This window comes from Rhineura floridana, chromosome 3, assembly GCF_030035675.1.
Source record: "Rhineura floridana isolate rRhiFlo1 chromosome 3, rRhiFlo1.hap2, whole genome shotgun sequence".
NCBI classification, from domain to species: Eukaryota; Metazoa; Chordata; class Lepidosauria; order Squamata; family Rhineuridae; genus Rhineura; species Rhineura floridana.
Genome location: NC_084482.1, coordinates 189,670,894 through 189,689,086, shown reverse-complemented (window position 1 = coordinate 189,689,086; position 18,193 = coordinate 189,670,894). Strand labels below are relative to the sequence as shown.

The window sequence follows — 18,193 nt, the reverse complement described above, 5'->3', positions numbered from 1 at the left end:
GAATTTGTTTCACAACACCCCCATGTCCAGAAGCCACAAAACTGCACTACCCTGAGAGGGAGAGGGTTTCAAGGATACCCAAGGAAGGTGGATTTTTTTTTCATTATTGGAATGAATAATAAGGGGCAGCCTTGCAATCAATCCTCCCACCCTTATTTGATGGCAGCATGCTCTTAAAGGGGAAGGGTGGCCGGAACAGAGGGGTACCCTCTGGGTTGGCTGGGAACTCCTTCCTTCAGATGGCAAGGGAGCCAGGGTGGTAGGGAGGGAGTGGTCACAGGGAGCAGTCTGCATCAGGAAATGAGCATGGGGGGGCGGGGAAGAACTTAACCCCCCTCCTCTTCACTGCAGCCCTGATTCATAGTTTCCCCTGCCCCTGAAAGTCTGCTTTCAGGAAATAAAAAGGCATTGGGAGATCTAATCACAAACCTCCTGTGTCACATGTAGTTTGGTCTTAAGCCACTAGGCAATGGAGGAAATAAACCCTTACACATTACGAGTAACATGGAAAATGTCTTTCTACCATATACTACCTACAGCAGTAGCATTCGCTAGGGCAAATTAGTGATTTGGGGCCAAACTAGACAAGACACCAGAAAATAAATAGCGAGTATGGGGCCCCTCCTAATTTGGATCAATACTGTGGCATGGGGTAAGGGGACTTGGCCCCTGCTATGGTCCCAGTCCAGTTTGGGGGGGGGCATACCTGCCATTTGCATTGGAAGAGAAGTGTCGACTGACTCAAATGGAAGCTTGCCTTCCAATGCAAGTATCAGCCACTGAGGGCTTAATCTGAATTGGGACAGAAGTGAGAGACAAAGGGTTAAAGCTCCCCCCCACCCCTCTGCCCCCAGGTTCCAGTCCAAGTGACAGCAGAGGGTGAGAGGAGATGCCAACTATTTCCTTTTTTAAAGTCACTCAAGTAAATACTAATTGCATGAATGGTCTCTTGTCTAGTTCAAACCTCAGCAAACAGACATTTGTGCAAGTGTACATGTACTTCCTAACCCCGGGGTGGTTATGACAAGCAGACATCCGTGTTCAGGTGCACGCCCCTACCTTCAGGTCACGGTGTACAATGCCCATGTCATGCAGATATTTGACAGCGTCAAGGATCTGTCGGATAAGCTGGCTGGCATCTCGCTCCGTGTAAAACCCCTTTTCCACAATCCTGTCAAAGAGTTCCCCGCCTGAGACCCTACATTAGGGAGGAAAACCACAGATGAGGTCTGCTTTCCTGAGAGACCCCGTCAGGACAGGGGCCAGGATTAACTACGCCCATAAGCATGCCAGGCCTCCACCTCAGCTGCCAGGCCTCGCCATGCTGTGGCTCTCCTCCCACCCAAACCTGATGCTCCTAGCCTCCGCTCTTCAACTCACAGCTGCATGATGAGGTAGAGATGCCCCCCGCTCTCGTAGATGTCATCCAGAGCCACAATATTGGGGTGCTTGATCCTGAGAGAGAAAAATAAGCTATTTCAATGACAAAACAATGTGGATATCTCTGTTATCTCTTCGGCGCCTACTGAAGACCTTCCTCTTTCAACAAGCCTTTTAAGTTGAGGCCTATCCCAGTCTGCGTCTGTGTTGGAATTGCTTTTTAAGATGTTCTTAAACCTTTTTTAAAATGTTTTTAATCTTAAAAGATGTTTTGAAAGCTTTTTTTAAGAAACATTTTTAAAGATGTTTTGTTTTAATGTGTTTTAAAGTTTGTTTATACAATGTTTTAAAATTTCAGTGCATTTGTTTGCTGCCCTGGGCTCCTGCTGGGAGGGCGGGATAAATCAAATAATAACAACAACAACAACGACAACAACAACAACAACATCCATGGACTACCACTTTGCCTTAATTAGACTGAAATACTTGTCCCACACTTCCCAGGTTCTCATTGGGGCAAGGCTGCTCTCATGGACCAAATGGCCACTACATTGCAAAGCCAAGAGGTTTTTCAGATGGCAACTCCCACCCATTTTATTCCTAGCACTAGCCACAACCAGCATCCATTGTACAATATCCCTTTTACTGAGTATCTCTACTGCAAAGCAGGGAAGGGGAACCTGTGGCTCTACAGGTGTCATTGGATGCCAGCTCCCATCAGCCCCAGCAAGCATGGTCTATGTGTCAGGGATGATGGGAGTTATAGTCCAGCAACATGTGGGGAGCCACACATTCCCCATCCTGATGTAGAAGAACACTCTGGCAAGCTACTTTTTTAAAAAATCGAGAGATAATGTTCCCATGATATCCGGTTGCTGTGACAGTCCCCAGAATCAAATTTTGCCACTGCTGTGAATCTGCCAAGTACCCTTAAGCAAGCTACTGCTCTCAGCTTCAGGCCACCATCCCCCATACATCTACAATAGGGGAATAATAACAACATCTACATTGCAGGGCTGTTGTAAGGATTGCCGAGTTAATGTATATGAAGTACTTTAATGAAGCAATATATGTGAAGGGTTGTATAAATGCTAAATGTTATTACACATCCTGGAGAGAAGAAACACACAACTGGTAAATAACTATTTTTTAAAAAATAAGGAAAGAAGGGCAGGATATACATTTAATAAATAAAGAAAAGAAAAAGAAATAAGAGCATTTTAAAAAAGGCAGGACATTGCTATACAGATCATTTACCGGTCCTAGGCAGAGGAGTTGTTTTTTCAAAGGATTTTGTAAATACTTCCAAATGAGTGGCTCAGTTTCAAAAAAGATGTAAAAAATAATAATTAATTTGGTAAAGGTCACAAAACAGCATAGGACCTATGTCACTGGTAGTAGTCAATAGGAACCTATAGGATGGGACTCATGAAAATTCACAGGGGATTGTAGGTGAGCTGAAAACTTAAAAATTCAACCTTTGTTTTGGTGACAAAGGGAAACCAGCTCTCCACTCAGGTCCACTCAGCTCTCCTTCACCACCAAAATGATCAATTTATAGGAAAAGGGGGAAATAATGAAAGGTAATCAATAACTGAAGCCTCCCATCATCATATTGGGGGGGGGCTGAAACTGACATTAAGGAAGGAATTAAAAGAGGTTGCTCAAGGGACAATTCAGGAGACATTCATCAGTGATCCCACTGCCATGGTCAGAAGGAAGTAATAAAAGTAGCAGAAGTGGTAAGCAGGAAGTTTTTAATTAAAGACAGAGTGGCCCCAAAAAGGCTCAACCACATTTTTTTCAGTGCACACTAGACAGGCTGCTGCCGTGGTTTCATTTTAATATTTTTTTAAAAAAATTACCACACATCAAATCTGAAAAAGGAAAAAAAGAAAGCCATGGGACTACAACAACTGGGCAATGATGTCATCTGGATCTGCTGTAAAAAGTGAGTAAACAAAGGATAGCAATTGCAGACTAACTGCGGAAGGAACCTTAACACCCAGATTGTGTACTGGAGTTGGTTTTTATTAGTTGGAGGCAGGGGATCACTGTTTATGTGATCAGGGGCTCTTTCCTTCAATTTCAACATTTCTCCACCCACTTGAAGCAGAAGAAGACTCTCTCTTTTAAAAAGCTCCTTCAGGAATCCCTCACTAACCCCTAGAAGACCTTTCTTTTGAGTGAGCTTTCCACTTCCCAGTTTCAGTTGTGCACTTTATGGTCATTGATGCTAGACTGGGTGGGAGAACCTGCCTTTGTTTTGTAGAATCTGCCACCCCATAGCTCCTAAGTTGGTCCCAGAAACCCTGTGGCCCAAGGTGCTTGCTAGACACCATGACACATACTTTATTGCCCATGACACAAATTTGCATAAAATGTGTATATGCATACATAGAAGATGCCAGATGGCTGGAGTCCCGCCATCACTGCGCTTTGCAGTTTGTGCCCATCAGCTCCAGCCAGCATGGCCAATGGTCAGGAATAGTGGGAGCTGGAGTCTGGCAGCACCTGGAGAGTCACAGCTTCCCCATCCCTGAGCTAAAGATACGGACAGTGCAGAGCTCCAGCTCTATAATGGAGACCCCTGATGGGATGCGCAGCCAGTTCTCCTGAATTTCTCTCTCCAATGTTGATGCCAGAGTATTACATTTGTTGCCCTCACTGAACATGAGAGAGGCACGGGGATGATCATGTGGGTTGTTCTGGGCACAAGGAGACACTGTGCAGTGCCAACCTGCACTATTTTCAGAAAGGCTGATATCCCAGGCCCGGATATCTGTACTAGGACATTATGAGACCACGTGGTTATGATGCAAAAGGGCCGTTGATATGTGAGGAGGTATATGGAAATCCAGGCTGGCAACCCATACATATGAGGGGAGAGATCCCCTCCACTTAAGGTGCACTCATGTGCAGACCACTCTGCAGATAAACTCACACAATCCAAGGCATACAGCATTAACTATTCCCCCATGAAAGTTATTCAGATGGGTACACACTTTACTTCTGCCAACAGAAACTTGGCTCAGTCTTTGTGGGCTTCTGTGATTTCAGCAGGCATCAGCTATATATGTTCAACCCTACCTAAGCAGCCCAAACAACTGAAAACTTGCTGGCTTTTTAAACAAATATGCTGTTTGGGTATGGCAGAGATAGGCAACCTGCAGCCCTCAGACTAATTTTGTGTTTGGGGGGGGAGAGCAGGGGAAAATGGATGGCAGAAAAAAAAGATATGAAAGTGGGGAGGGAGAAAGATAAGGAGACCCACACATTTTGGGCTCTGGCCCTGCCCACTGCCAGCATTCAGCACCCAACAAATGACCAAGGTGAAAAAGAAGAAGATGATGATGATTCTCCACCCTTGGAGTAAGGGGAATGGAATCCTTCCCCGTCTTCTACCCTTAACTCACTGTGCTCCATTTCTTTAAGCAATTTTCTCCCAAACCCTGCTCAATACCAGTTCCTGGGGATCACAGGTGTGTAGAGGGTGCTGCTGCCCTCATGTCCTGCTTGCAGTTTTCCCAAGTGCATCTGGTTGGTCATTGTGAGGATGCTGGACTAGACAGGCCTTTGGTCTGATCCAGCAGGGCGCTTAGGTGAATACTGGAAGTGAACCAGGCTGGGGACAAAATTGCTTGAAGCAACTGAAGGTGCCAGGGACTTCACTCAGGGCCTTTCCCATGTGCTGTCTACTCATGCGCCCTTCTTTGAACTATATGGCCTTGCTGTATGGGACTGGCCACTAACAAAGAGATGGAAGAGGAGAGGGAGAGTTTGAGAGATGCTTCAGCGTAAGAAGGGGAGCTCACTGCTTCCAAACAGTATTTGTTTTTCATTCATTTTTAAAACCAGAGATTGAACCTGGAATCTTAAAAATACATAAGCCATGGAGAGGGAACCTTTTCTGAGGGGAGGGGGACTCCACTTCCCATCAGCCCTGGCCACAGCGGTGTCTGGTACCCACTGGGGCTGGTAGGGCGGAAGGCAGGGAGGCCAACAATAGGTGGAGCCAGAGGCAAGGATAGGCAGATCCAATTCATTCTACTTTTGTCCCCCTTCCTCCTCCCTGTTGAATTCTATAAGGCAACACTGAACTTAAGGGGGGGCAACCCCAAGACTAAGGTGGGGGGCTGACTGAGGTTGGTGAGGTAGCTACAACCACTGGTCATAAGGAAGAAGGTAGGCAGGTGGAGGCCAGGCTGAGGGTAGACTGAAGTTGGTGGGCCAGTGCCACATTGGACCAGCTTCCACTGCCTGGCCATTGGCCATGCTAGTCGGGGCTGGTGGGAGATGGAGTCCAAGAACATCTAGAGGGCCACTGGAGGTCCCCTATTCCTGATGTAAATTCTACATGGACTTTCCCTTAGTCTGTTCCCCACATTCTTGGTCATGCCTTACAATTAATTTTAAAAATGCACTGAACCAGGAAAGTGGGGGAAAGACAGCTGCCACACATGTCTGCCCCCTGGGGAGGTGAGAGTGACCAGGAATGGGGACCAACAACAGGGGATGGTTGTTTTCACCTTGCTCTGCTCACTCTGCTTTCAAGGGGCCACTGAAAGCACTGGTCACTGTTTGGGACAGAGTGCTGAAGGACTTTTGGCCTGATCCAGCAACGGCCTTTCTTACGAGCTGGGTAGTAAAAGGGAGGGGGGAGGGGGAATGAGAAGGAGGACCACCCACTTGTGCAGCACAGCGATCTCATTCTCAATGCTGGTCTCTTTCCCTTCCAGCACCTTCTTTGCAATGCACTTGACGGCCACCAGCTTCTGGGTCGACTTCTCTTCGGCCAGGACCACCTCGGAGAAGGCACCCCTGGAAAACAGAATGGAGGGGAGGGCAGTGAGTCAGTAGGGCAGGCCTCCCTAGACAGCAGGGGGTCCCATTCTCAGCCAGTGACGCAGCTCCCCTAGCACAGAGGGCCCTGGGGATTCAATGCCTTTTCAAAGAGGACACACTGTCCTGGAGGTGCTGGGGTATCATTTGGGCTGGCCCAAAGCTCATTGTTGGGGTGCACATATCCCCTTCTGTATTGGTCACTTTCAGCTGGGATCAGCACACAATGATGAGCGTTGCACAAAAACAAGGGGTTTGATTCGAGAAAACGATTGTGCATCTTGAAACAGACAATCCCTTGGTCATGGAGATAAACAGTATGCAGCAGACCAAAGCTTATTTTGGAGTTCAGAGTCATATAAACCTTCAGCTGTTTTCTTAGGTTTTCCGACTGAGCTGCATTCCAAACTTTCATGCAAATAAGGAACTAGGAACTAACTTCAGCATCCTGCACGGGGATACGTGGATGGAGCTCCAGAAGGCTGAGGCCACCCCTTACATTTAGGGATGCAGGCAAGGCGCCGTCATCCTCTGACCCAGCATCCTGTGAGCACCAGCCCCTCCCTGCTACACCCAGCTGGATCTCTCACCCAGCCACTGTCACCACAGCAACCTGCAGAATCTCAGCTATTTATAGGAGAACATGTGAGAGATGGCACTGGGCTGGCAGAAGAGGATGTGCCGGGAGGGAGGGAGGGAGGGAGTACACAATGGGCAAAGCATGGGGAGAAGAAGGTGCCAGGTAGGAAGAAGACAGAGGCTGGGCACATTGTGTCCTAGCTGGGGGTGGGTGGGCAAAAGCCATGCAGATTGGATCTATGTAGAAACAAATCTAGCCAAGTCCTCTAGCATCTATAGAAGTATAAGAAAGAGAAAGGAACACAGGACAGCTTCCACCTTCAGCCTAGTAGCCTCCAGTTGTTTTGGTCGTCCCTGACCTTTGCACCAGACTGGAGAAGGCTGCAATAGGAGGAATCCCTACAGATACCAGGTGAGCGGTGATCTAAGAACTGGCAACAAGAAGCATGACGCCTTCGACCCCAGCAGAGAGCTTCTCACACACAGGAACATAGAAAGCTGCCTTTTACCAAGTCAGACCATTGGACCATCTAGCTCAGCACTGTCTTCACTGACTGGCAGCAGCTCTCCAGGGTTTCAAGCAGGGGTCTCTCCCAGGCGTACCTGGACATGCCGGAAACCGAACCTGGGACTTTCTGAATGCAAGGCAGATGCTCTACCGCTCAGCTATGGCCCTGTCATGGCCCCGTCAGAGGACTCCTCAGATGAGGACTCCTCAGGAGTAACAGCAGCAGACCCAGGAGCAGCAGGAGACACGGAGGAGCCTCCTGAGAATCCAGCTTCTTCTGCCCCTCAGCTGCAGAGCACCCCAGGGACAGCAGAGGCCCTGCAGCCAGACACAGACAGTGAACAGGATACTCCCCCCTCAACTGCAGAACATAGACAGCAGAAGGTCAGGCAGAAGAGAGGCAGGCCTGTCTCCTTAAGGCCCAAACGCTGAGGGCTCACACCTGCTGTCCATCCTGCTCTTTATAAGGCACACCTTGGCTGCAGCTTGTTGCTGACTGCAACGTCAGGCGTGGCTTTGTGTAGACCTAGTTTCCTTGCAGCATCTCTTTGACTGACCTCCTTGGCAATTGATCCCGGACCTCCACTGACCCCGCTTCTGGACTTCTGACTCGGCAAGTACGCTTCGGATAGGCCTGGCAGATTTACAACCTGACTGCTGGCTAAGGACTTTCCTTCCCTGCCAAAGACCCAGGAATTTCCAGCCCCCCCTGACACTGCTGATGCAGTGTAGAGCTGACAGGCCCTTCCCCTACTAACACCCATGTGCTGGTGTGCATGCACGCACACACACGACATACTGGTTCATTGCTGGCCTTGGCCTCTTCAGAATCAGCACACAAACTGACAAACAAAGGAAGCCATCCACACACCCTCCCTGCTTATCTCCAGTTCTTGTGATTACAGTCCTTTGGCTCCTCAGTCCCATCTAGGACAGAGATAAGAGAGGGTGGGGAAATGGTGTGGGTTCAGCCAAATGAGATCCATCTCTGGCACAGGAGTAAAGGGTCTGTTATCTGTGCAGGCATACAGTGCCGAAGCGAAAAGAGACATGGGGCGAGGCTGATTGTGGGCAATCAGTTGTTCCAAGGACATCCCAGCTCACAATCTGCACCCCTCTCCATGCCTACAGAGAGTTCATTCTTCCACCTGACATATGCTAGGGAGCCCTTCTGTCCCACCAGAATATCTCCACTTGCCAGCTGCTTTTTATGATCCAGGGAAATTCATGGAGGGTAGGCTATCAATGGCTGCAAGTCATGATAGCTATAGACTACCTCCAGGATCAGAGGCAGCTAGTGTCCTCATGCCCTGGTGGTGAGCTTCCAAGAGGCATCTCATTGGCCACTGTGGGACACAGACTAGATTCTGGACTAGATGGGCCTTTGACCTGATCCAGCAGGGCTCTTCTCACGTTCTCATAAAAACAAAATTATACCACTAAAACGATGGCTTGCAAAACCTGCTGTCTGGTCTGGCCACTCCCACTTCCTCCTACCTGGTAGGAGACAGGGGGGGGGGGCAGAGTCTGACTCTGTTCACACAAAACAACACCCATTTATTCCAACTTGACTGGTTTAGCAAAACAAAACAAAATAGCTGCCACTGTTTTGCTTTCATACACACAGACATTATTTAAAATCATCATTCCTCCTTAAGCATGCATTTTATCACTCTTTATCCTGGCTGACAGTACCAAAAACAAAGGTTGTTAAAATGTATTCAGGAGCTAACTAATTTGCTTTAGGCAATAAATACTGAGACCTACATACACAGGGGCTATGACCCTTATCGCAATTACATAACTTTGCAGATTCACAAGTAGCTGTCCTGCCAGCCTGTGGCAGTAAGAGCAACAGAATCTTGTGGCTCCTTAAAGATTATTGGTTTTATTATGGGAGAAGCTTTCACCAACTAGATTCCGCCATCAGATGTGTATCTTAAGGTCTGCCTGAGCCCTTTTATCCCAGCCATATCACTGAGATCATCCAGAACAGCACTGTCCCCTATGCTAACAGAGGTCTGACTGCTATCAACCAGAAGTCAGGCATTTAGTGTCACTGGACCCAGGCTGTGGAACACTCTTCCAGCAGAGATTCAGCAGGCATAGTCGTTTTTGACTTTCAGACATCTACGGAAGAATGGCCTAGGAAGTTCTTTAAAATGTCTCTTGAGTAGCCATTTTGATAATTGTTTTGTATTGCTTTTAAATGTTTTTATGCTCCTCTGCATAGCCCTGATGTGTTGCAAGGGGGCGGCATAATAAATAAAGTCCTGTCATCCGTCGGGAAGTGTGTGTTTATGCATGTAGGTAGCTCAGTGGCAGAGAGCATGCTTTGCATGCAAACAGTCCCAGGTTCATTCCCTGGAGTCTCCAAGTAGGGCTGGAAGAGACCCCTGCCTGAAACCCTGGAGAATGCTGCCAGAGATGGACAATGACCTGATTCAGTGTAAGGCAGCTTGCTATGTTCTTCTGCTCCTGTGTGTGCAGTGACAGCTGGTGACTCTATGTCAGTGAGACAGAGGAATCTACTCTGGCTAAAGCACCTTGGACAACTCCTTGAAAGTTCAGCTGAAAACCCGGAGCAGATTGCACTACCCCATATGGAGCCACCAGCCGCCACTGTATGTGTGTGTGTGTGTGGTATATACAGGGGATGGGGGGTGATACAGTGGAGTCAAATGGCTATGAAATGCATGGTGAGTCTGTGACAATCCTATATAAGTGTTGAACTATACATTATTCACACTTCTTTAAAAAGTGCAGTGAAGCTGGCCACTTAAGCAAAGGTTTGGTGGGAAACTGGAGTGAGGCCCTGCTCTGGATTAAGAGCACATTTTGCATCAGGACTCTGCATGGCTACTTTTATCTTCAAAACAGAAGTGGCCAGCTTGAGCCCATTTTTAAAAACATGTGAACATGTCATCTGGCCCTAAACTGTACACATGAGAAAACATGATGCCCATTCATAACAGCAGTTATATGAGCTGATAACGAGGGACGGTTGCATGACTTATTTATTATTTATTTTATTTATTAAATTGATATCCTGCCCTTCCTCCCAGAAAGAGGCCTGCAGGAATTCAATACTGGACCTGCAAGGCACTTTTCTCCAGAGTTTGGTGATCTCCATGCACTCTCACCTTCTAATCCTTTCTGTAATTGACACATTAATCCTGCCTAAGTGTCTTAGCCAGTCTTGCGCTCTGGCCTTTCTCTATTTTGCAAGCAAGCCAGTCTGGGCTACTTTGCTGTCAGTCAGCTCCACCTTGGTGTCAAACACAGTCCTTGATGGCAGGGCTAAGGTTCATTGCCCTATTTCAGAGGTGGGCAGAAGGGAAATCGGGATCTAATGACAAAGCTCAGGGTGATTTGCAGTAGATTAGCATGAGTTTTTGATTCCCAATGGCTTAAAAACACCAACAACAAAAAGCATCCCCCTAAATTAGGTTATTGAAACTCAGAAAGCTTGCAGTGGATTTGTGTGTGTGAAAGGACTATGAGATCAGTTCTGGTCCTGATAACTAATTCCAGGCCTGAGGATGTGCTCAGAGGCACCCTAGTTCTTAATTCAAAGGCAGCAACTGCACCATACATCTAAAGCAGTATTACACAGTTTTAAACAGTCATGGCTTCCCCCAAAGAATCCTAGGAAGCTGAGAGATGTTAGGAGGCCCCTATTCCCCTCACAGAGCTACAGTTCTCAGAGTTACTTGGGAAGAGGGATTGACTGCTAAACCACACTGGGAACTGTAGCTCTGTGAGGGGAATAGGGGTCCCCTAACAACTCTCAGCACTCTTTACAAACTACAGTTCCCAGGATTCTTTGGGGGAAGTCATGACTGTTTAAAGTGGTCCAATACTGCTTGGTTCAATGTGTGCTTTTGGCTCTGTGAACAGAAGCCACCTTGTGCCATCAAACTGGTTTGTAGATTTTGAGGTTCTATTAACAAACAAAATAAATTTGTCAAGTCTGAAGTCTGCCCACCCATCCCTCTATCATAGCCATGCTGGAAGAAAGATAGCACATATAGGGAGGTGAGATACAGGCTTCAACTTTCACAGTGGGAGCCATGTGTGTTCCTGCAAAACTGAAGTGAAGAAGATGTTGCCCACACAGATTAGTTCCTTTTCATCCAATAAGGCTGGAAAAAGGAGAGGCTGAAAGTGGCCACTGAGGCAACAGAGAGCCCTCGTCACCTCCACAGCTGAACCCTCAGAGCCCTACAGTGCCATTTGTGATAAGCAACCTGGGATGAATACTCTCCCCACAAATAATAGGGCACTATAGATTGGCCACGTATTTCAGAAGCAGCCCAGGTCTCCTGTCAATATTGACTGAGCCCTGTGCCAATATTTGAGGCCACAGGTTTCCAAGGCACATTCACCTCCTGTTGATATGGGCTTGGTACAAATTTGAGGCGGCGTGTGCCCAGCAATTCAGAGTGGGAGAGGGAGGTGTGGGGGTGGGTGAGGAATGCTTAATGCCAGTAATGGAGCCTGGACTCTGCATCTCACCCGACAGCAGCCCCTTTGCTCCCACATTTTAGACAATCTCCTATTGGGACATTAGAAGTGAAGAACATAAAGAAGAGCCCTCCTGTATCAGGCCAAAGGCCCATGGTAGTCCAGCAAGCTGTTCTCACGGCTGGCCAACCAGGTGCCAGTGGGAAAGCTGCAAACAAGATCTGAGTTATCCATGAGCTTCCATTCCACTCACCAGGTTTAGCATAAGGCGAGACAACCTCGGATAACCACCCTGGGGCTACAATTCTTAGAAGTGGGGATTTTGTTGCAGAAGCAGATGGAGGGCTGTTCCCCCTCCCATTTCCATTTAGGGCATGAGCTTTTGCTGCTTCATAACAGCAACACAGTAAAGGAAAGATACTATCTGCAAGGCTCTCTACTGTGGCTACCACCACCACCACCATAGCTTTTTACAAATCCAGGTACAATAATTCCCTAATACATTCTCCTCCTAGGGAAATTTGCCACATGTTTCCAATGGCTCTGGGGAATTGTGAATGTGAAACCAGAGAAGAACAATTGCAGGAGAGAGAGAGACAGTTGTTGTTATGTACCTTCAAGCTGATTTCAACTTATGGCAACCCTATGAATCTCCAAGAGCATCTGTCATGAACCACCCTGTTCAGATCTTGTAAGTTCAGGTCTGTGGCTTCCTTTATGAAATCAATCTGTCTCTTGTTTGGCCTTCCTCTTTTTCTACTCCCTTCTGTTTTTCCCAGCATTATCGTCTTTTCTAGTGAATCAGGTCTTCTCATTATGTGTCCAAAGTATGGTAACTTCAGTTTCATCATTTCAACTTCTAGTGATAGTTCTGGTTTGTTATAATATTTCATTTATATGCCAAAATGCCTGGTGCTTGTCCTGGTGCCCACAGACAGTTCTCCTTCCCCAGCATTTATAGCCACTGCCCCCTCAAACCCACACACAAGGATGACATAGCATAGCCTCATGACCAGCATATGGCCAGACCCCAAAGTAGGCAGAGACATAGGAAGCTCTCTAGAGCAAGAGTCCGACCTTCACTGTCAGACACAGTATGCCTCTGAATACCAAGTTGCTGGGAATTACAGGTGGAAAAAGTGGCTGTTGCACTTCTGTCCTGCTTATGGGCTTCCCATTAGCATCTGGTTGGCCACTGTGAGAGCAGGATGCTGGACTAGATGGGCCTTTGGCTTCATTCAGCAGGGCTCTTCTTATGTTCTGAAGGGCAAGCAGTTCATGATCTACTGCAAGATTTCTTGGGGACTTGCAGTACATCAGCAAGGATTTCTGGCTCCCAACTGTTTAACAATAGCAAGAGCAAGATGACTCCCCACACTCTGAAATGAAGAAAGGCCGGGGTACCCAAGAGTGAGTCTGTACGGGGAAGAACCATGAGCTCAGTTCAGTCTGCCTGAACTGTTTGTCTGAACAGTCTGTATAACTTTTGCACCTGGCTCTGATTGGGGTAAATCTTGGGTTTTTGTAAAAAACAAAATAGAATCCGTAAGCCAGAATTCTGCCCGCTCCTGCTCTAGAGTAAGGATGGCGAACTGTTGGTCCAGAGTCACAGCATCATGTTTGCAATATAATTTTGTTTGGTCCCCAGATTCTTCACTGGTACTTTGCGTTGGCAATTTAGGTAAATGGGGGATTAGAACATAAGGGCACACCTTAGGTCCAGGCTTCCTCTGCCTGGCAAGACTAGAAATGCCTCTTTTGTTATCTCTAATTAGTCCTTATGAAGGCCAGCTGTTAAAATGAAAAGAAAGTGCTTCCATTCAGGCATTAAGACTGCCTCCTTCCCTACAGCTCCTTGGGGGGGGGGGCAGCACAGGAAAGGACATTCTTTGTTGCAGCCCCCATGTTGTAGAATTCCCTCCCCACAGAGACGTGCCTGTCACCTTCATTATATAGTTTTAATGGCATGCTGAAGATGCACCTCTTTACCTTGGCCTTTGACACCTGAGATATATGTTTTGAGGACCCGCCCTATTCCTGTGAGTGTAATTTGTTTTAAACTATTTTTCCTATTCAATTTTAAATTGTTGAAACTCGCCCTGGGAACCTATGATGAAGAGGGGGTAAGAAACCGAGGGTTGCATACTTGCATTCAATGTAGTGCTAAGGAAATTGTTCCATCAGCGCAAGCATTTCTGCTTCCCCCCCCCCCAGTTCAGGTTTTTTTTGCGACTCTCTAGAGCAGATGGGGGGGAGCACAAGGGGTGGAGAGAGAGAAAAGACCCATTGTGCTAGCAGGAATTCTTGCACTAGCTTCCACTAGTGCAACAACTTACTTGAATACGGCCCCAGATAATAATAACAATTATATTATTGTTATTCTCCTCCTCCTCCTCCTCTGCTCCTGGTAATATCTTCACAGCTGGGGATGGTCCAGCTCCCAGCAGTTTGATCCAAAAGGACTGCCTCACCTCTAACTTGAGCTTAGGAAGGTGGTTTTCACTTAGCTAGATCCTTTCTAGATGTCCAGTTCCCTTGAACTAACCCCTAAACCTACTTCAGTCTGGAACTTTAAAGACGTATCTTCAAGTGTTGAATGGTAAACCACAGGTCCAGGTAAACTCAAGGCAGGAATCAAGAACAATTCAAACAACAGAACATAAGAGGAGCCTGTTGGATCAGGCCAGTGGCCCAGCTGGTCCAGCATTCTGTTCTCACAGTGGCCAGCCAGATGCCCATGGGAAGCCCACAAGCAAGACCTGAGTGCAAGACCACTCTCCCCTCCTGCGGCTTCTGGCAACTGGTTTTTAGAAGCATACTGCCTCTGACTATGGTGGCAAGCTCATGGGAAAAGCCTCAAAAATCCTTCAATAAGTGGTCAGGTAAACAATATCAGAATTGTTATCTCCAGTGGGCATAGTTCAGCGCTGCATAGAATAGAGTGACCTGGGAACAACCCAAGATAATCAACAAGGAAGTGGCTGTTGGTTTATCTATGGTTTACCATGGCAGGAATGAGCCTAACATTCCCTGCCCTTGTGTGCTCACCCCTCCCCTCCTCCAGCATGGCCATGTGAAGAAGAATGGAAGCTTCCGTTTCTAATTTCAATTAACCACAATGAGTGTTCTGTTTGAACCCTAAACCACAGTTGGGGGAAGCAAGCCAGCTTCATAAGCCATGTTTTAAAGCTGGCTTATTTGAAACAAGCCATAGTTAAGATTAACCACAAGTTATGATTCATTAAAAACAGAAGCAAAATATTCCAAGGTCCTTCTTGCTGCTGTGCTGTGTTGGGGGAGAACATGTGAATCCAAGGGAGGCTAGGTCGTTCTCATCACAATAAACCATGGCAACCAGTGAAACACCTTTGAAATCCTGCTTCACAAAGACAAGGATTATTACCTTAGATTAACAACCTTGGAGTCTCGACTGCATACCCAGTTTATGTCCTTAGAATAGAGGTTGGCAGAAGATAGATTAGGATCTACTGGTAGTCCCTAGGTAATTCGTAGTAGATCTGCAAGAGTTTCCAAATCATGGTTGTTTAACAACAGCAACAACAAAAAGCCCCCCCCCCAAAAAAGATTAGGGTGCTGAAATGAAGAAAGCTGAGGGGGGGGTTGGAAACAGGAGCAGATTTGTATGTGAAAGGACTGTAAACTCATTTCTGATACCGAAACAAATTCTTGGTGTGAGTCATGTGCTCAGAGGCACCCTGTTCCTTAATTGCTTTTAAAATGTTTTTAAAGCTTTTTTTAAAAGTTGTTTTTAAAGCTTGCTTTTAAAGATGTTTTGTTTTAGTATGTTTTTAAGGATGTTTTGTTTTAATATATTTTAAAGTCTGTTTTTATGATGTTTTAGTGTTTTTAGTGCGTTTGTTTGCTGCCCTGAACTCCTAGGGAGGAAGGGCAGGATATAAATCTAATAAATAAATAAAATTCTAGGGGGGTATCTCCCCCCGCAGTCCATTATTTTGTACCTGGCTTCAGTTGGTGGGCCTTGAGGTTCTAATGAAAATAAAGTAGATCCCAGAAGCCTGAAGTCTTCCCACCGCCACCTTAGAGGGGCAGCCTCCACCCAGAAGCCCCTAGGAACTGCATGACTCACGTGCCCAGCACTTCCCGGAATTCATATATCTCCCGGATATCTTCAGTTCGTTTCTTCCAACTGGGCTCATCCTCTTCCAAGGGCATGGTTCTTCCTGGGCTAAACCCTGGGTTACCCAAAGCCCAGCTGTCCCAGAGCAGAAGGGGAGGCAGGTATGGCAAACTCAGGGCCTAGGCAGGCAAGAAGAGATGTATGGCATTACAACAAAGAAACCTGAACGCAGGACTCCTTCTTCATCCTGGAGCTATGCCTTGTCTAGGAGGAGAGCAAAAGAGGGGCAACCTGAGGCAGATGAATCGTTGCATATTCACTTTGGCTCAGCTCCTCACAAGCATATGAAGGAAGGAACTACCTGTTGCCTTCCGGCGGAAGGTTCCCAAAATGTTCAGGTGACTGGCATCAACAAAGCCGGCATCCAAAAGCTCACAGCCTTCCCTAACCTGTTGTCCACCAGATGTTTTGGATGACAGTTTTCTGTCAGCCCCAGTCATTATGCCAAATGGTCAGGAATGATGGGAGTTGTAGTCTAACACATCTGGAGGGAAGGCTGTTGCACTACCTCTGGTGAAGCAGCTCAATTTAAAACCAGTTGACTCTGTATTCAGGCTGTAGAGTCTCCAAAAGCAGAGGGAGGCTGGTCCATTGGCATGAATGTGCCCACAGCCAGTCTTCACCTGCCTTACCTTCTTTCTTACAACCCCTCCAGCAGGGTGACACTGCTTGTCAGCCTCCTCCTTCTTAGTCTCAGTGCTGACCTTGTAGAACTGAACAGGAAGGAGGATGGGGCACAAAACTAGAATGAGTTGGCTCCCCCTACTGTTGGCCTCCCTGCCTTCCGCCCTACCAATTTCAATGTAGTCTTAAGCGTTCAGCTGGCTAGCTTTAGGCAATGTCCTCACAGCAACAAAGATAATGGTAAGCAGAAGGGTTGGGGCCCACCTACCAACAACAGGCTCACTATGATACCTCAGCATGAGATGTTTCCTGAGCAAGGACTGCAATACCCCAGAGGTAGCCAATGTGGTGCCCACCAGATGACGCTGGACTCCAACTCCCATCATCCCTGACCATTGGCCGTGCTGGCTAGGACTGATGGGAGATATAGTCCAGCAACACCTGGAGGACACCATGTTGGCTATCCCTGGCATAGCCTTTTAAGGTGGATGCAGTGGGGGCCATGGCCAGACATAAGGGCTTCTTCAGCTTCAGCTCATCTCACCCTTCCTCTTCCCAATTTATCTTGAGTTTTGTGCCCTTAGGCACATTGCTCAGGCTTTAGCCTGTTTGGTAACATTACAGCTGTTGTCATGACAACAGATGTAGCTCCTGCAACACTGAAAACACAGCTCCTTCCTCTACCTTCACCTCCGTCTCCCAAGGGGCCAGGCTTACCTATACTTTCACACACACACACACACACACCTTAAGGTAGCCTTCCCCAACCTGGTGCCCTTCAGATGCTTTAGACTACAGCTCCCATCAGCCCCAGCTGTGCTGGCTGTGCCAGCTGGGGCTGATGGGAGTGTTGTAGTCCAAAACATCTGGAGGGCACCAGGTTGGGATGGTTACCTTAAGGATTAGACTCTATGCTGAAAGATGAGATGCACCTATGTGAACATTAAAGTGAGCAGCATTTGGTGCTTTAAGGGAGGATGCTTCCCCCCCCCCCGGAATGCTTTGCTCTGTATTCCTTCTGCCTGAGGCTGACAAGAAGGGCCACTTCCAGGCTGTCAGAATTTTGCAGAAGGGGTTCAGTGGCATACCAGACATTTAGGTTTGCACAGTGAAAGGAGATTAAAGTGCTCTGTCACTCTGGCGCAACAAATCCATTTGTTAAAAAAAAAAAACTGGACTTTTTGTGGTTAGAAATGTGACAGGGACACACATTAAAACATGTGGGTAATCGGTTAGTGGGAAGATGTATAGCTACCTCACAAGCAAACCAGGATGAATGCTCACTGTCATATAACCTCCCTGCAAACAGATCAGAGTGAATGCTCAGTAAAGACTAGACATCGTCTAACCTCTGCTTTGTGCAAGCAAATCAGGATGAATGATGTGCTGGAGGAGCTCTAGGTTATCCATTAAAACATTATTACATTGTTGTTGTTATGTGCCTGCAAGTCGATTACGACTTATGGCGGCCCTATGAATCAGCGACCTCCAAGAGCATCTGTCATGAACCACTTTGTTCAGATCTTGTAAGTTCAGGTCTGTGGCTTCCTTTATGGAATCAATCCATCTCTTGTTTGGTCTTCCTCTTTTTCTACTCCCTTCTGTTTTCCCCAGCATTACTGTCTTTTCTAATG

General features: G+C 47.1%; 1 protein-coding gene across 4 annotated transcripts in view; it reads right to left on the bottom strand.

The window, feature by feature from the left end:
• CAMK1 (calcium/calmodulin dependent protein kinase I) overlaps window positions 1–18,193 on the bottom strand; it is a 46,285-nt gene that overhangs the window by 18,679 nt on the left and 9,413 nt on the right. For 2 of the 4 annotated variants that reach the window (XR_009761553.1, XM_061618895.1), the window contains exons 2-4: window positions 6,070–6,201; window positions 1,381–1,455; window positions 1,060–1,198 (exon numbers count right to left, since the gene is read on the bottom strand). Coding sequence is in view for 3 of the 4 variants with exons in the window: in XM_061618895.1 (XP_061474879.1) it covers window positions 1,060–1,198; window positions 1,381–1,455; window positions 6,070–6,201 (346 nt within the window). In the remaining variant the exon portion in view is untranslated. Of the gene's footprint in view, window positions 1–1,059; window positions 1,199–1,380; window positions 1,456–6,069; window positions 6,202–7,404; window positions 7,682–15,884; window positions 16,055–18,193 lie in introns of those variants that run through there. The other 2 variants (XM_061618896.1, XM_061618897.1) reach the window with 2 other exon arrangements.